The sequence below is a fragment of the Diadema setosum genome, chromosome 17 (assembly GCF_964275005.1).
Source record: "Diadema setosum chromosome 17, eeDiaSeto1, whole genome shotgun sequence".
NCBI classification, from domain to species: domain Eukaryota; kingdom Metazoa; phylum Echinodermata; class Echinoidea; order Diadematoida; family Diadematidae; genus Diadema; species Diadema setosum.
Genome location: NC_092701.1, coordinates 24,418,520 through 24,436,163, shown reverse-complemented (window position 1 = coordinate 24,436,163; position 17,644 = coordinate 24,418,520). Strand labels below are relative to the sequence as shown.

The following is a 17,644-nucleotide window of genomic DNA, read 5'->3' as shown; positions in this document are numbered from 1 at the left end:
ACATAAAAGATAAACTCCACTCACTATACAAATGTCAAGGCCAATGGTTGTTACCAGCATTTGAAATTAAAGCTGAAATGGCACTGTACGGGAGCAGAATTTTTTCTGATGTAAGCAAGAGTCCTGATGTACAAGAGGAGAGTAAACTCTTTTTACACTGTGACTCTTTTGGACCAGCTGCCCTTTCAGTCCTGTTTATCGTCTGCTATCAAACTTATGGTACTAAGCAAATTATACTTTTGCTTCCCCTATGGTAAAACTGAAGACAGATTTACATCATAGCATTCATTTTCATTTGGAATGAATGTCTGTTGCAACTTGTCAGATTTCCATTTGTCAACAAGACCAACCTGGTTTCTAGTCATATTAAATGATGGGTCAAGTCCTCAAATTGCTACAAACATTTTGAGAACATGGGAGAATTTTTGAGAAATCTGCTCTAAGGACATTTCTCCGAACAAAGTCGAGGCAAGTCACTGGATATACTTGATAAAGTTATGAAAAATAGAAAAACAGCAGCTGATAATGACACCTTTGTGGCACAGGCCACTCAAAAAAAGAGTGAAAATTCACGATATTTCTGTTGCAGGGAAGGGAAGTACAAACTAAATAGGGGGTTGGGTCACAGCAAGAAATGGCAAGGGAGGAGGGTAGCATGTCTCTACACCAGATCAGACTACAAGAGTTAAACAAGGACCAGCCCCCTTTGTTTGTTTGGGAGGGTTTTTTTTTAGGGGGGCAGGTTGGAGGGTAGGGGGAGCTATATTTCTGTCTTGGGGTAAGGATATTAGGCAAAGCCCATCGACTCCATGCAGATGATGTCAGGTCAACACAAACGAGGCATAGAGGCGCAGTGGTATGTACTGGGGGCACCGAGTGAGAGGGGCGGGGGTTCAAAGCTCCTCAAACGACTCTTTGTGTGTGACTCACGGCTTGGGCTCTGTGCCTGTTGGCACAGAGTGGACACGTGTGAACCGGGGCATTGCATTTAGATGGGTTCTAGCTCATTTAGGTTGGGGCAGAAATCGGGCAACGAGTCCCGGACGAGGGTAAGACTCCGCACCTGTGGATTTAGAGGAGGTTTCATGTGTTGAATAAAGAAGCACTTCAAGCTACTCTTCAGATTCGATCATATCACAAGATAAAATGTGGTCTTCTGCACAAGTGATGCACATCCAGAAACAAAAGAAAAAAAAATACTGATGAAATGCAAACGAGATTGGGCGAAACTTTCAGATTCGCTGATCACCTGTAAATGGGCATGCTATATATAGAGAGGAAATTGTGCACTCATTTGAAAAGGATCATACTTACACTACAGATCTACAGGTCAGTACACAAGTAAATAAAATAACAAATAAGCATATAAGAACAGGACCCAATGTCAATTTCGAAATGAGAGATGAAGCGATTTGTTTGTTTGTTTATATTCTTCAAACAGATGCTACTGGAATGGTATTCATATCATCATTAGCATACAAATTACTATCATCACATTGAAATGAGACTGAGTGAGAAAAAGCATCCATTGTTTACATTAGACTCTACCACTCATATTCCACATTACAGTCTATCCTAGTGAGGTTTACTTTCTTTCGTGAAAAATGATCATTCTGAAAGATTGTCGAGGCATATTCATCTCTAGATATTTGTATTTGTTGAGGACAATATCTTGTAACTGATAGTTTTCAGCGTACAGCTTGATCAACATTGAGAGAGATGTCCTTGGACCCTATTAACCCTTTCTGTACTGGGGACTTTGGAAAGTGTGTATAACACTGTGGGGTTTTCTGTGCCAATGGGCACTCAAAGCAATCACAGGACTAAGCACCATTTGCAGTACGCATTTCATACAGTCTTCTGTTCTAACCCATCAAATACTGGGATATATATGCTGCTAAAATGATCGCCTCATTATCAAAATTAGCAACTCTGGAGTCTATTGCGTATCAGCTGTGAGGAAAAAAAGATGGGCTGGTTGAATTCATTAAAATCTGCATAAAATCAGGAAGGACTTAACCAATATTTGCCACTGTGAAAGAGAAAGAGCAATTCTGATATTCTTAAATCTGTTGCCAATTTAAGATCTAGTTATAGATTTAGTGATTGGGAGGCTTTGGGAAATCCTGCAACAATTACATATGAACAACAAAGAACTTCAATGAGTAAGCATTTGTTTTTAATCTGTATCCTATGGAAAACTCAACATTCAATATCAAGATCTTTCTTTTTTTTCCTTCATTTTTATTTATTCATTTTCTATTTTATCTTTTTTACAGAAATTGCTCCATCAAAGCACAGAAATGTGGTTGTGTAGACTTAATGGGCTACCAACATCAATTGTGACTGATGATCCTTGCTGTTACCAAGGTGATGGCCTGGCCACATCTAATCACATGATTTATACTTACTTAAGGTTGGGGGGGGGGGGGGGGAGTCACAGTCAAGGTACTACTGTAGTTTCATCTTTATGAGATTGTGGATATGAATTTATTAAGTCTCAGATTTACTCTGGGTTGATTTCATCTAATGTCCTCTATGCAAATGATATGCAACAGTCTGAATTGTAGCGGTATGATATAACATCTCATCTCATCCTATACAAATCTTATTTTGGCTGATGCTGACGGAGAATTTTATATCCAGTATGAGGAATGCAAGAGTGATACATCTTCTGTTTTCGCACTGAACGAAAGACAGAACTTGGGCCATGAAACAATCTTGCAATTGTGATAACGAAAGGGTTGCGTATGCTCCATGTAACACAACGCAGTGCACCAGCGTCATGAAATCTTTACTGTTTTCTTCATTTGAATATTTGTAATATTGCTCAAAATAAGAGTTAGCTTCAAAATTTTAGTAACCACATTGCACAAGTCAGTGACTGCTTCACTAAGTAATCACTCATTTCCTGTGGGTGGGAATGCAAATTAACAAACAGATAAATAGATACACAAACAAAACATCATATTTTGTTTTCCTGGATCTGTCAATCACTACAGAGAAATAGTATAAGAAACAAAACCACACATATCTTGACATAAGTATAAACTTTCTCAAGACATGACATGGAGTATAGAAATTGATCGAGAGTGGATTACCAATCAGAAAATATCAAAGCATAGTACATTGCCCAAACATGCCACTCACCAGAAAAAAAGGCGGAAGAACAGTGCTTAAACAATTTTCCAAAAGATGGTGATAAGAAAGAATCATAAAACCAACATGCATTCTTAATCAATCACAACACCTGTGAAATTGCAATAATGAGAGTGAAAACAGATTAAAAAACAGACGATATTTATACAAATGAACAACACATCACAAGAGGTTTAAATGCCTCAACATCACCAAAAGCAAGTAAAAACATTGTTACTGTTGCTGTTTTTTTCAAACATGTGGCACACAAAGGAGTTGACAGCATGATTAAATCTCAAAATCAACTCAAGGATTAAAAAATATATATGATCTACTCAACTGTTCCCTCTTTTTATTTTTTGGGGGCCTGACATGAGAGTGATAGGGTTCTTAGAGACATTAAGTCTCAAAGAACATCTTATCTTTTGATATTGAAATCATGGTGAAAATGAATTGCCTTTTACATGAATAAGTCCCATCTTAATGATAAGTTTCCCAGCAAATGCTTAATTTGGCTGTCAGGTAAAATTCCTACCATAAGCATCCTCATGTCCTCCTTTCTAAGCTGGTTTAAAAAAACAAACAAACAAACAAACAAATAAACAAAACCAAACACCAAACAAAGCAAAGACTTGACGGAAGTCCTACAAAAATTGAATCTCAAGACAATAATAAGGGAGAACTGAAAAACAGTACACTAAAAAACACTGACAGTGTATACTCCATACAGCTTGAGCCGAGACAGTCCCATACTCTCCAGGAAAATAATGTCTACTGTGGATTGACAGGGGGACTAAATTGACACAGGAGATTATTGATCATGTGACATGACTTCTAAATGAAAAGTCTCTGATGAGGAAAGGAGGAGTGTGATGGGGAAGGGGGAGGGGATATTTACCTCGGCTCGTATTTCACTTAGGTCAGTCTGGTAGGATGTGATCCAGCCCTCCTGTAGCCTGGCGAATTCTCGCATCTCATCCAGCGTGTCCGTCAGCTTCAGGTCAAAGGTCAGGGTGGCGTTGATGTTGAGGATGTCGTCCTCCAGCTCGAGGAGGGTTTCTGGGTTGATGGCACCCGCCCCATCTGGCACAGATTGAACAAAAGGACGAGATTTCAAGGCATGCATGTCGAGGAGAAGGGAAATTTGACAGATCGCAACCTCAGATCGGCTCAGAGAAATCTTTCACACTGTCCTGTTATTGAGACCAAGTTTCAGGGAGAGTGATCTTTCGCTCATGCTGCCCCTCTTCCGTGGAATTCAATTCCATCTTACTTATGGGACTCAGCCACAACTTTAACAATTAAAACTGTACGGAAAACATCTTTCAAAAGATTTTGAAGAGTCAATTGCTTGCATTTAATGGCATCTAGCTGTCTCTTTCATCTTTCATTTTGAAAGTGTATAGAGACACAATCAACAGCAGTGACATGTGCTATGGAAGCACTGTGTCAATGTTATTATTATTATTATTGAAAGTACTTTGGACATGAATCTAGTCTCTTTCTCGATGTTCTGCCTTAACTGCTCAGCTCTTCATTATGTTTGAAAGCCTCCAACTCTTTCTGTTTGCTTGTGTTCTTTACAGCTATACATCCTTTGTGGATGTCATCTTCAATTCTATTCCAATTCAAGTGAAAGTCAGGCTGTTACTGTAAAACCAGAAATGTTTGTGTGCATTTTAATTACACAAATTTTCAGAGACCCAAGATTTGCACAATCAAAATGCATGTGAAAGTTCTTGTCACACATCCATATATGCATTGGATGCCAGTGGCGATTCACAAAAATTTCACGCTGTGAATAAGGCCATCGGCTCCAATTATTTATTCATGAAAATTTCATGCCGCGAAAATATCTTGAGGGACGATCTCATAAAAATTGACACAAAGTAACTATTGCGACCACAACATTGGAAGGAATGACTGATTCTTGCGACTATTGCAACAATTGATTGACAAAGATATGGTGGTGATTGGGCCAGTCTTGCAGTGGGGGCCTTACCCAGTGCTTGCTTGATCATGTTGAGTTGATCCAGAGCATCTGCAGCTGCCTGGGTGGCTGCCTGGGTCATCTGCTTGGCTGCATTAGCCTTTTGCTGAGCCTTGACATGAAAAGCAGGGACAACAAAAATAAATGAATAAATAAATAAAAATGAACAAACAAATAAATCGATAAATAAATAAATCAATGAGTACATAAATACATTAACAGATAATACTTCCCTTTGGCTTCATTTGGTACACTTACATTATTCAAAAGTCACACAGTACACAGATCCTCATATCATTTATTATCATAAAAACAAATGTGACCACCAAGCTCAAAAGTGCTGAAAAGTTGCAGATTAAGATTCTACTCAATGGACAGAAATATGTCATTTGGGTTGACTGACTCAATTCTTCTGAATATGTCTTACCTGGGTGAGTAATCTTTCCCTCTACCTACTGTCAAAATGTGGCAACTTAACACAAAACCAAAATCAAGATATTGGCAGTTTTTCTGGAACATATTTTTTTTTTTACAGGTGCTGCTTTTACTGGGAAATAGAACCTGTTTTCATTGATACTTCTACCCAGCATGCCTGAGTGACCCTAACCTTTGAACCCTCTTTTTTCCCTTTTCTACGAAACTGCACCGCCTATCTCTCTCTCATTTCAATTAATTTTTGAATGGATTAGGATAGTCCAATTGAACAAGTTCTCATTTTAAAGCTTAGAACTTACTTTTGTAAACTACGTAGAACAGCGAAAAATTAATTTTGGCCTACTTTTGTGGGTTTTGAGCTGGGCGGTCACAAATGCGTAATCAAGTCTGACAATAGTTGCCAAAAGCACAAATGAGTTAGATGAAAATATAAAGAGATAATGTGGCAATAGAATTGTTGACTATATTCTGAACCTAAAATTTCAAGCCAACATCACAACATCAATTCCATTTTTCATATCCTCTCTTTGGCTCTGTTTCACATGAAGGCCTCTTTTGGATCGAGTACAAGTAGGACCAAGAGTTTTCATGGCTGCAGCAATTTTGTGATGGAAAGTTCGTGGCTCTCACTGTGTCTGCAAGATTTCCATCAGCGTCGGCCTGGGCATCGATGGCGTTCAGTCGCATCATGGTTGCCGTGACGTTGCCACTGAGGCCATCTGCACGATCATTCAGGTCCTGTGCCTGCTGCTTGGTGGCTTCTGCATCTGCTTTCACCTGCTGGGCAGCCTGCCATGTGGAAGAAACGATACAAAGAAGTTTTAAAAACACATTTCTTCACTTGCCTGGTAGAAGGGCCCTAGAATGATATTTCTTCCCGAAATCGAATTTTTGTATGTGACATAATTGACAGGGTTTTGAAAACTCTTTCATACGATGTGATGAACATTTTTTGTTATTTTGTTAATTTTTCTGTTTATTTTTTTGTTGAGCCAGAAGCATTAAAGCCCTTCTGCCAAGCAGAAGACAATTTGTAATCTCTGTACCCCATCAAACCCACCATACTATACTATACCAAGCCAAAAGTGGACCATTTCCAGATGTGCTCCAAGAGCGTATCATAATCCTACCAGAATTTGGTGTAAGAAGAATGCACGCAGCGCACACTACATCATAATTCAAAGAGTTGATTCTCTTTGTTTGGGACACCTGAAAGCTGATGCTACAAAAATAACTCAAAGGTACGCTTTCTCCACAGAGTGCTTGGATGCTCCAAATCTGGCATGGTATGGTATGGTACATGTTGGATTGGTTTGCTTTAGTTTCTTTTTGAGCACTGTTTTGATTGCCGCCAAGGTTTGGGGGGGGGGGGGAGGAGCTGTGGCACAGTGGATAAGACTCCCGACTCCTAAACGGAGGATACGAGTTTGATTCCTGCCCAGTACTTACCCACAATGTCCCTCTCGACCCAGATGTATAAATGGGTACCTGGCAACGCTAGGGTAATAATAATGGCAGGGCCTTCTGGTTGAACAGTGGCAACACTAAAGAGGCTACCCTGGATAAAGAAGACCTTATTACTTATTAAGGTGTGAGTGAATCTCTATCAAATCTACTGACCGCTGATGCCTGTGTGGCATTCCCCTCCGCCATATTGGCCAATTCCCGTGCTCTCATGGCGTCGCCCTCTGCAGCAGCGATGGCCTGCGAGGCGTTGAGAGCTGTGCGGTTGGCGAGGTCAATCATGCGTTCGATGTCCGGGATCCTCTCCTTTGCCTCTGTCGCCTTCTGCTTGCTCTCTTCCACTTTCTCGTTAAAACCTGGAGCGACAGGAAGAGGTGGGGGTTCAATACTTGCATCATGGTATCATCATTTCAAACAGACAGTGTGGTTGTCAGTATTAAAGAGACAATCTGCTATGCTAGCACAAAGTCTTAAAGGCATAATTTACCATTTGCAGAGGGAAAAAAACCCAGCATAATAGTGCTTCAAAAAAGTCCTAAAATGTGAGTTAGGGCTAGAAACAACCACTGTAAAAATTTGAATCCGTATATTCAGTGTTAAGTGTTGTTAAATACACAAAATGTGAACAACTCTTATAATAAACAAATTTTCGGATCCATCTACAGTTACAGTTTATTGAGAAAAACACTGATATCTCCTCATATTTTAGGCTTTTTTGCAAAAAATTTATATGGAAGGATGTTTTGTGATACAACAGAACTACACATATGTATTAAATGTGATATCTTGAAATTTTTTGAAATCACTACTCCCAAAGGTAAACTGGACCTTTAAGATTTGATCAAGACTACACTGTATGTTGCCATCACGACTTACCAGTCAGTCCGCAGCACGTATGCTAATGAGCCGATCCGGCAAGATTTATTCAGCACTCTCGTTGACGATCTTTGCATTCGAAAGGTGTCTCGTCGTGCGAGATTTTGCGAGACTTTAATAGGGCTATAGTTTTCTCAGTGTAGCGACTTGTAAATACATTCGTCATGGCTACAAGTCACGGTAAATTGTTCTCCAGACTTTTATCTTTATTTTGATACTAAATTTGCGTATAACGTCGGATCTTATCATGACTATATAATCAGTTGAATTTGCGTAAATTTTACCTGCTTTTCACGGAAGATTTTGTCGTCTAAAGTTCTTTTTTGGTTCCTGACCGGATTAAGAAACTGTTGTTTCTGATTTTGGCTTTTTCGTAGAGAAGAAACTTAGATGCTCATCATATATTGGAGTCAAGGAGACGCAAGCATGATTTATACTAGTTTTTCCGTTTTGAAATGTCTGTAAAATTCACTCCTAGGCCGGAAGTATGCTCTACACGAAGTGTATAGTGGCGCGAAAGAGCTCTCTCAATGGACAGTGCTTGCATTCAGCGCTTGAACTACACACGTGCCAAGAAACCGCAAGTGGCATGAAACCGTTATGTAGCAGCGTAATGACGTAATGCAAGCGCTGAATGCAAGCGCTGTCCAATGAGAGAGCGTACTCATGAGATTGCACGGTTTCAAGCTGATCAGCACTGACATCGATGTATATTTTACTGGTTCCTGACCGGATTAAGCAACAAATTGTCAAGATACTTATGTGGATACAAAAATTAGGAGATGGACTACCAAATAAAGCATTTTCATTGAGACGCAAGGTGAATTTGGTATTTTTTTGACGTCTTGAACGTGTACTGCACAAATTACTCTTTTCATCATTTTTCAAGCTCAAATTACGCTATGATATTTTTCATTTACAATAATTTGAGTAACATGTGACGATAGTTTACATATTTTCCTTGAATTTGATACCAAATTTGTGAACATAAGGTGTATTTTTGTTGCCGAAAGCCCAAGAACAAAATCCCCTTACGCAGCTCATTACGTATGCAAGCCTAGAGCGGGCTTGCATACGAGTTGAATAAATACGAGCGAATTATCGGGTGCTGCGGACTGACTGTTACAGTTCCTGGATGCCTTGCAAAGCCTTACAAACAGCAAATAGGAGGAACAAAGCTCATTCCAAATTGTCCATAAAACAAAGACCCTGAGGGTGATCATTATATTTGTTAGATTTTGCGAATTACTATATCAATAATTCATTTGTTTGTGCGTCTTTTTTGGAAGAAATATTCGGTCTCCATTAATGTAAAAGAGGAAATTTTCAGAAATTTGTTGTTTTCGCAATTTGATACGAAGGCTATCGTAACTGCACGAATGCCTGTCCGTTCACTCCACCATTTATGCAATTAAAATCGGGTGGCAATACTTTCGTATGTTGCTAATTTTTCAACAGGGACTCACAAAATTTGCAAAAAAATAACAGCTTGTACAGGATACCAGTTTGTACAGTACTGCAATAATAACTATCAGAGGGAGAGGTCACTGACCTCTAAGCTTGTCCAGGATGTCTTGGGCCTCCTCCAGTGTTTTGTCTCCCCTCCTCTTAGCATCCTGGGCATCACCGAGAGCACCATTGGCAATGGCCAGCAAGCGGGCCACGTTCTGTGCATGGGGACGGATTCAATTATCGCACGTTAATCACTCATTGAGAACCTATATCATATATTTTTAATACGGGGGAGGAGGAAGGGGAAGGAAGGTTAGGGTTGCCAACACTCACTCATCAAAATCAGTGAGATTTCAAAGAGAAATGGGGGAGAAACTTGTGTGTTACATGTAACTCAAAGGGCAAAGGCCAGGCAAAGGGCCAGGGGGGGATCAACCCCCCTGGACATTTTCCACAACCATTCCGCCGCACAAAATTTTTTGACCGAGCTGCTCACTGACTTACTTTCAAGTCTCACACATCTTATGACACCATTTGCGCGAAAACTGAACATGCTGTTACGACCCTGCATGACCTTTTACACATGCTTGACAGACCAAAAATGGCTCAATCATGTGATTTTGTGTACATCTTCAGCTCATGTCTATCCATCAAAGTGAGGTCAAGCGCTTTTGAGAATCTGATGCAAACTCAGAGATCATTAGCTGACAGCAGTTGGAGATTACTCACGTCTGCAAAGTGTGGAAAATGTGATCTTTGAGCAGAGTGCTTTAAGGGGATGGCTAGTAACTGATCAGTGGGAATGCTGGGTGATGATTGTTCCAATCCTTGTGGGATTCATTTCAGAGTACATTATATATCTATTGTTGGGTGAAAATTATTTGCTTCAGAATGGTCTCATATTCAAGTAATGTGCAGTTTAATGTTTCCAGATTAGCATGCCTGTACAGTGACGGGCATTAAACTGCACATTACTTGAATATGAGACCATTCTGAAGCAAATAATTTTCACACAATAGATATATTTTGTTCTCTTAAATGAATCCCACAAGAATTGGAGCAATCGTTCCCCAGCATTCCCACTGATTCCCACTAATCAGTTACTAGCCATCCCCTTTAAGCGCTCTTACAGAGTGGATTTGGTGCAATACAAATTCATATCATTATTATTGTTGTTATCATCATCATCATCATCATATAATATTCCTGTGAAGCTTAATAGAGCTGGCAACCCAAAAATGATGCATACATTTCTCTTTTACTCTGTTGTACAGGATCTCATCGACATTCAGCAAAGAGTTTAGTCATGCTGTCTCCAAATGTCACATTTGTACTCACAACACTCAAATATGCAAAACCAAATTCATTTAAAAATACCTGAAGGTAAACCAGTCAGAGCCTCACCTATGGGGGCTCAAATTTTGTGTACCAGCTGTCATCAATCAACTGCAATATATTCATGCAACAGAGGGAAAAAGAAAATGTGGATCCATGAAGATGGATAGAGGAAATCAGGTGAGCTGCTTGCCCCATTCCTCCGTTGCCACGGTTACACTCACATTTTCCAAATCGATGCCCTGCCGGAGGAGATCGGCAGCAGTGGCAGCATCAGATGCCACCTCGGCCAGGAGATCAGCATTCTCCCGCTTGATCCGCTCAGCTGCATTTATTATCTGCTGCGCCTGAGCAGAAAACCAGGAAGAAGGTTCACATTCAGAGATATAGGCAGGGAATGTTGGAAGACCACATGATTAAATCTTACCCTCCACCAGTTTGATAGTTCCTCTCTCTCTCTCTGTCCATCTCTCCTGCTCTTTATATTTCTATCTTCCTACATATATTCATTCATCTATTCCTCTTTACCTATCTATCTATTCCCCACCCCCCCCCCCAAGCCAATTTCAGCTTTCAAATGTTCACAATGACTAATGTTCTTCCTTTTCAGTGGGTTTTTACAAGAAGATATAGTTCAAGTCAAGGATTTGCAACTGACGTGCATCAGCATGGCATCAATTGAAGAGCAAACCTAAAGCTAAACTAAGTGACAGTTCTAGGTAACATTTGAAAAAGGTTAACTCAAAAGCTAACTCTCCTCTATAGATTTATTTTTTCACTCTCTTTTTTGAAAAATTTTGAATATATAATGATTCTTCAGATTCATTGGGTTTTTTTCCATTTGTTTGTTTGTTTGTGTGTTTTTTTTTTAAATTTGGAATTCATACAGCAGATGGATACTGCATGCCACTGCACACATTTCCCTTGACACAACTGGGGTGTAGGAGGAAAGCGTACAATTCTATTGCAATCCTAGCATAAAAATCGGGACCTCTCTGTCTGACTTGGATTGACTTTAATTGGTGTCATCATGGAAAGCAGTTTATGGATCAGACCTGCGACAACCAGCATTGATTTTTTTTTTCAATGTTGTTGTTATGGCAACCAACTAGGCAAGTGACACTCACCCTGATGCTGAGATCATTGGCAGCATCCAGGAGGGAGTTGATGTCGATGGGCGGGATGGGCATGTTGGCCTTGGTGAGCAGCTTGAGGGCCTCCTCTGCGGCCTCCTGGGCACGCTGCTGGCAGTCATTCGCTGTATTCGCCACCTGGTTGAAGAGGTCTTGGGCCTCACGGAATCTGTCGTTTGGAAGGGAGAACAGGAGGAGGAGGAAGATTTGGAGTCATACGTAGGAGGATGCTACTGTCTGAATCAAATGATACCTGAGGTTCTCATCCAATATTGCAAACATTCAAGTTAATACAAACATATATATTAAACTACATTTGACAAGTGAATCTTGTGAATTGCTGTGTAGACACCGGTAAATCACTATCAGCATCGTTGTTTGTCTACCACTGGGTATCTATGGCAACCAACAAACCTGTCTTCCACGGCTGTGACCTGCTCCTCTAGGTCCTGCCCGTTGCTGCTGTTCTGGACTTTCCTCAGGGCCTCGTAGGCAAGCTCGAGGGCATCATTGGCGGTCTTTTCAATTCCTGCAGACGCAGCAGTGTGCCTGTATGGGAAGAATTGTATATTTCTGATGTCACACAGGCCACAACATTTCAAAAAGTCACGGGCAGCTGCATATTTAAAGGATATTACAGAACTCTTGATGACAAAAACTATTTGGGTCACAAACAAGACCTCTATATCTGCTCAATGTGAGTTGAACTCGATGCATGCTAACTACATCACAGGAGAAACCAACTCTGCCTTTATGTTGTCATGATTTGAATGTGTGATCTACAGGTAATGTGAAGTATCATTAAATGACTGATACCATGGAAGAATTGCCATTCCTAGACATGATTTTCTTTTTTCATAATCTTTGACTTGTAAATGGGTGTTAGAAAATCAGTCCTGGTTAGCCTTGTAGCCACAGAGCAAGGCTGGGGGGGGGGGGGGGGGGGGAAAGAGTCCTGGGGTCTAACGCTTTACCCGAGTATTGCAAGTTCACCTTCCTCACATTCTTGCAGACTATTACTCAAACAGAATAGAACAAACTATGACAAGCTATGGCAGCTTTGGGGACCTCCAGGAGGACATGTACAGACCATCTGCATACTGGCAATAATATCTTGCCAATGCTACACAAAATTTGCCCATATATTTTCCAAAAGAAGATCAAAATGTGAACTCTGGTCCCCAAATTTGGTCCTAGCCACAAGGGGGCAATCCCTGAATCTGCCATTAAAAAAGAAACAACAACAAAAAAGTACATTAACTATTGTATCGGATCAAAATTACTCAAAATATTCCTAGCAGACAACTTATTTTAAGATTCTCTTAATTTGAGGGTTCTAGGCCTCTAGTGGGCCCCTAAGTGGGGCAAGGTGCTAATTTGTAGAAATATATAATCTATTGTACGAGTGAAAATTTGGTAAAAATTTGACCACACAATCTCAAGAAAATAAATATGTGTAAACTGGATCCCAACTTGAGCCATCAGTGCTCTTGGCTCAGGCGAGCTACAGTAAGAAGAGAAAGTGGGTGTGTCTCCTCCTTACCCATCGGCCAGCTGTCGTGCCTCTTGGGCCAGCTGCAACATGAGCCGCTCCTGGTCCGACATGTTCCTGGACAGGGTGTTGAGACGGTCAAGCTCGGCCCATCCCTGCTCGTCCAGAAGGGTCTGGGCATCGGGCAGCAGCCGCTTGAGACGCTCGATGATGGCATTTGATTCGGCGACATCTGCCGGAAGAACATGGATAACCAAAAACAATGGATAGATTGAACAAAGAAACATTGTTTGATTTCTTTTCATCTCGTGTAGGTTTTTAAATGAAGGTACTTCCTAAACACAATATAGGACTCTTGCAGAGAATGAACACAATGAACAACCTGGTCAATGACTGCAGAGTACCAAAGGAATATGAAGAAATTTAGATGGAAAAAGGAAGAGGAAGACACCAAACAGCTTATAATGAGCAGGTACTAGAGTGCAAAGTATTCATACGCCCTGTACAATTGCTACGTGAGCCCAAGGGAGCGCAGGAAGACGTGAGGTGGTAGGCTCACCCCTTGTGCTAACACGCTAGCATACTAGCAACCGAAGAGCAACCAAATCAAGAAGAACGTACCTGCATAAGCGTTCAAATGTGACCGTGCATCACAAAACAAACAAAAAGTCCCACCCCTTGATTTTACGTGAGGACACAAAAAAAGATGAAATGGGTCAACCGAGTCAATCTTGAGTTCTTCATATTTTCTGAAAGTGCTATCCTTCTTCTACATTCTTCTTTAGTTTGGGATCATAACATGAATGGGAAAGTGTGTTTTCAGCAGTTTTTCTACAACCCTTTTTTTTTGGGGGGGGGGAGAATAGAATGATCAGGTATATCTGACAGTCCTCTTTTCATTTCTTGAAATCCTTTACACACTCTCCACTTTCAAGTCTAATAACTTTTGAAAAGATAACTCTACTGCTTTGAAAGTTGGCATTGATCATGGACAGAATGTGTTAATAGAACATGCTTAATTTCAGCTTAATCTGATAATCCCTTCATTGTTGTTGCTCCAGTGGTTTACATCCTGTGTTTTGTCCCTTTCATTGCACAACTAGCGTGGCTTGGTAGAAATTAAATGCTTGAATAGACCCTGTACTCCAGAGCCTCTTTTCTCAGTTCACATATTTCCAGAGTATGTGCTTTCTTCCTAGTATTTAGATAGGTTAGGGGAGTCCATTTGAATTGAGTTATACATCATTTTAAAGCTTAGAGTCTACTCTTTCAGAATAAGCCGTCAACTAAAAATCCATGTCTGGCGAATTTTTGTTTGTCTTGTGATGCAGGGTCACAAATGTGTGCTGTAAAAATGTCGCTTGAACGTGCAAAGTCTACCATTACTTCATGTAAGTGGGTAACATGGCAGCCTCTAGTATGCGTGAGGAGAAAAATCTCTTTGGAGACAACACAAACAGGGAGAATTATTCAAGGACGTAACGCCTCTGATACCTCAATAAGACAGATGCAAAGACAGAGAGATATATATAAACCAAGCAAGAAGGTCTCTCTCTTACCTTCCTTGGCTGCCTCTGTGGAACCGTTGGCCTGGTTGATGGTGGCCCCGATACGGCCGAGCCGCTCCCTCAGGTCATCCAAGCTGTCCTTGATGGACTGGAGATAGGTGGCCAGATTCTGGTCATCAGCTGTGGACAAAACGACAGGGTGACCAAATAGGTTTCATTACATGCTGACCACGCATAATCATTCTTTGCCTTCTTCACCCAGCACAGAAATATCTGCGTGGCATATAAAAAAGCACAGGGCTCATAAATGGACATACTGTACATGAGCCCGACCAATTGATGAACATAAAATCTTGGTCTTTTATTGTTACTGTAAACAGCAAACTTGTTTCACTGATATAACAATAGAAGCACATCGATGCTTAAAGCTACACTAAATGTGAAAATTGCACACAAATATCTTAGTAAATAGGACATAGCACATACACGTAGTAGGCAAGTAACTACATCAACTGGTGGCAATATAAGGAACGTCCTCGGAAGCATGTAATTCTCATCCCTTACCAGATGCCACGAGGGCCTCATCGATCGTCGCATTCAGAATCCTTTCCAGCTCATTCAGCTGACGTTCGAAGTCCTCGTCGTTGACCACCTTGGGATTGGTCATGAACTGCTGGATTTTGTCGGCCAGGTCAGCCAGGTTCTGGCGGTGGTCGCCGACCTTGTCCCGCACCAAGTTGTAGCACACGGGGCATGCTGAAGGAGAACAATGAAGGCACACACACACATGAAAAATGACAAAACGGACTGAATTACCATTAAGATGTTGTATCACTCCAGCTTCAAAACATGTTTCATATGACCCTGGTAACAATTTATTACAAGACTGCTGCATGTGAACATTTCCAATCTGTCAATACTGTGTACCTCATACATTTTGCAAGCATAATATTCTCTCATCAAGGGAGAACTTACCAATGCAGCCAAGAGCGATGTTGTAGAAGTTCTCCTCGCATGAGTCGCACTTGTCGCCGATGACTCCTGGCTGGCAATCACAAATACCCCTTGATGTGCAGTTGGCGTACAGGGATCCCTGAGGGTTACACTCACACGCTGTCGAAAGGCAACAAGACAAGAGATTTACACCCCATCCCTACAGTTTGCCGGAGACAAAAGTACTTTCTCGTTCTGTCTCCAACTCTGTGGTCATTCCCTTGATTTTCTATTTTAGTTGGCCTTTTCAGGACTGTGTACATGTAGTTTATGGGCAGTAACAAAATGCCATTCGAACTTTGCAAATCTTAATACGATTTCTTTATTTGACAAATATTTTTAGACATGAGATTGATGTTTTGCTTGCTACTCCAAATGCACTTATTCCCACTGAAACAATGGGGAAAATTTGATCACAGATCAAAGCTTTTTTTCTTTCGTCATTTGTCTTCCAGGATATACATCCATCACATTTCCTCTCTTTCTCCACTTGTATCTCTCATAACTTCACATATAAAATAAAAGTAGGTAAAGGGATTCACATCTTGTCTTGCATTAGCATTAACATTCATTACAGTTTACAATAGCTGCAGTCATCCTGGCATGACATGTAGGTATTTCAGTCACTGTTACAGTCACTGCAATAATCCATTCATTTAAAAACTCTTCATGTAACAGGGTCCTAATAATATATCTGGTCGCTATCATGTATTCTACAGGTGTATCAAAGGCATCAAAGTATTACGACGTGAAGAGGTGTGAAAACTTACGAGTACATCCCGACAGTGAGAAGTCGTAGTGGTCATATTCGCACTGGTCACACCTCAGGCCGGTCACGCCGGGCTTGCAGGGACACTGTCCGGTGCCGATGTCGCACTGCGGCGAGGTGGAGCCGACGTTGTCGCAGGAGCAGGCCTCGCAGCCCCGCCCACTGTCAATGTTCCAGTAGCCGGGGTAGCACTCGCTGCAGTCGCGCCCCTGCACGTTGGGAAGACATTGACACTGGCCGGAATCCTGGGAACACTCAAAGCTCCTTGATCCTGGGCTGTAGCAGCCGCATGCTGCAGAGGCATGAATGGAAGGGCAAGATTTTATAGGAGGTCATCCCAAACACACTAAACTTTTTCTGGCTAAGTGCTGATCTGCACTTCTGCAAGTCTGGTTACACATACTGCCTCATTTCCTTTTCCACAATTGTAGACCAATAGATCTTAAACTGTTCAAAAGTTATACCTGATATTTGGGTCTGCAAATAAGTCCCAGCAGTCAAGTGTATGCACAAACCAAATACATCACAAGAACGGTTAAATATCAGCTACATCATCCAATATCCCTTGTTTCATAGTGTATGAAGGCCTATTATCTATTAAAAAGAAAACAAACAAACAAACAAACAAAAAAAAATGAAGACATGCATTGACAACCGTATGATCTACAGGTGTATCAAGGGTAGAAAATTTAAATGAGGGTTGGATACAGTAATACCATGCCCATGGGTGTGAAGACAGTCTGTAGGGCGTTCGACTGAACATGTCGCTATCAATACCTGCAGAGAGGAAAAAAGGTGGTGGCCCCATACTCACGTTGACATTGTTCTCCCTTGGGTACTCCAAGCGCGTTGCCATAGAAACCTGGCAGGCAGTATTCACAGTTGGGGCCGCCCGTATTGAAAACACACTTGAGGCACTCGCCAGTAAATCTTGGTGCAAAGACAATGGTGGAGAAAGGAATTTAAAGGAGGAAAAAAAAAAATCATATTTTTTCAACCATTTCATATCACATTTGCAAGGAAGGGAAGAAAAACAAAACCTGATTTCCATTATTAAAA

General features: G+C 41.0%; 1 protein-coding gene across 1 annotated transcript in view; it reads right to left on the bottom strand.

The window, feature by feature from the left end:
- Window positions 1–988: 988 nt before the first annotated feature.
- The window catches only part of LOC140240550 (laminin subunit gamma-1-like), a 105,091-nt gene continuing 88,435 nt past the window's right edge, over window positions 989–17,644 (bottom strand). Inside the window, exons 15-29 of the mRNA XM_072320315.1 lie at window positions 17,400–17,515; window positions 16,587–16,877; window positions 15,799–15,936; window positions 15,388–15,579; window positions 14,875–15,003; window positions 13,367–13,547; window positions 12,238–12,372; window positions 11,818–11,992; window positions 10,915–11,037; window positions 9,456–9,570; window positions 7,184–7,383; window positions 6,194–6,352; window positions 5,141–5,240; window positions 4,037–4,221; window positions 989–1,063 (exon numbers count right to left, since the gene is read on the bottom strand). Coding sequence (XP_072176416.1) covers window positions 989–1,063; window positions 4,037–4,221; window positions 5,141–5,240; window positions 6,194–6,352; window positions 7,184–7,383; window positions 9,456–9,570; window positions 10,915–11,037; window positions 11,818–11,992; window positions 12,238–12,372; window positions 13,367–13,547; window positions 14,875–15,003; window positions 15,388–15,579; window positions 15,799–15,936; window positions 16,587–16,877; window positions 17,400–17,515 — 2,314 coding nt within the window. The remainder of the gene's footprint in view (window positions 1,064–4,036; window positions 4,222–5,140; window positions 5,241–6,193; window positions 6,353–7,183; window positions 7,384–9,455; window positions 9,571–10,914; window positions 11,038–11,817; window positions 11,993–12,237; window positions 12,373–13,366; window positions 13,548–14,874; window positions 15,004–15,387; window positions 15,580–15,798; window positions 15,937–16,586; window positions 16,878–17,399; window positions 17,516–17,644) is intronic.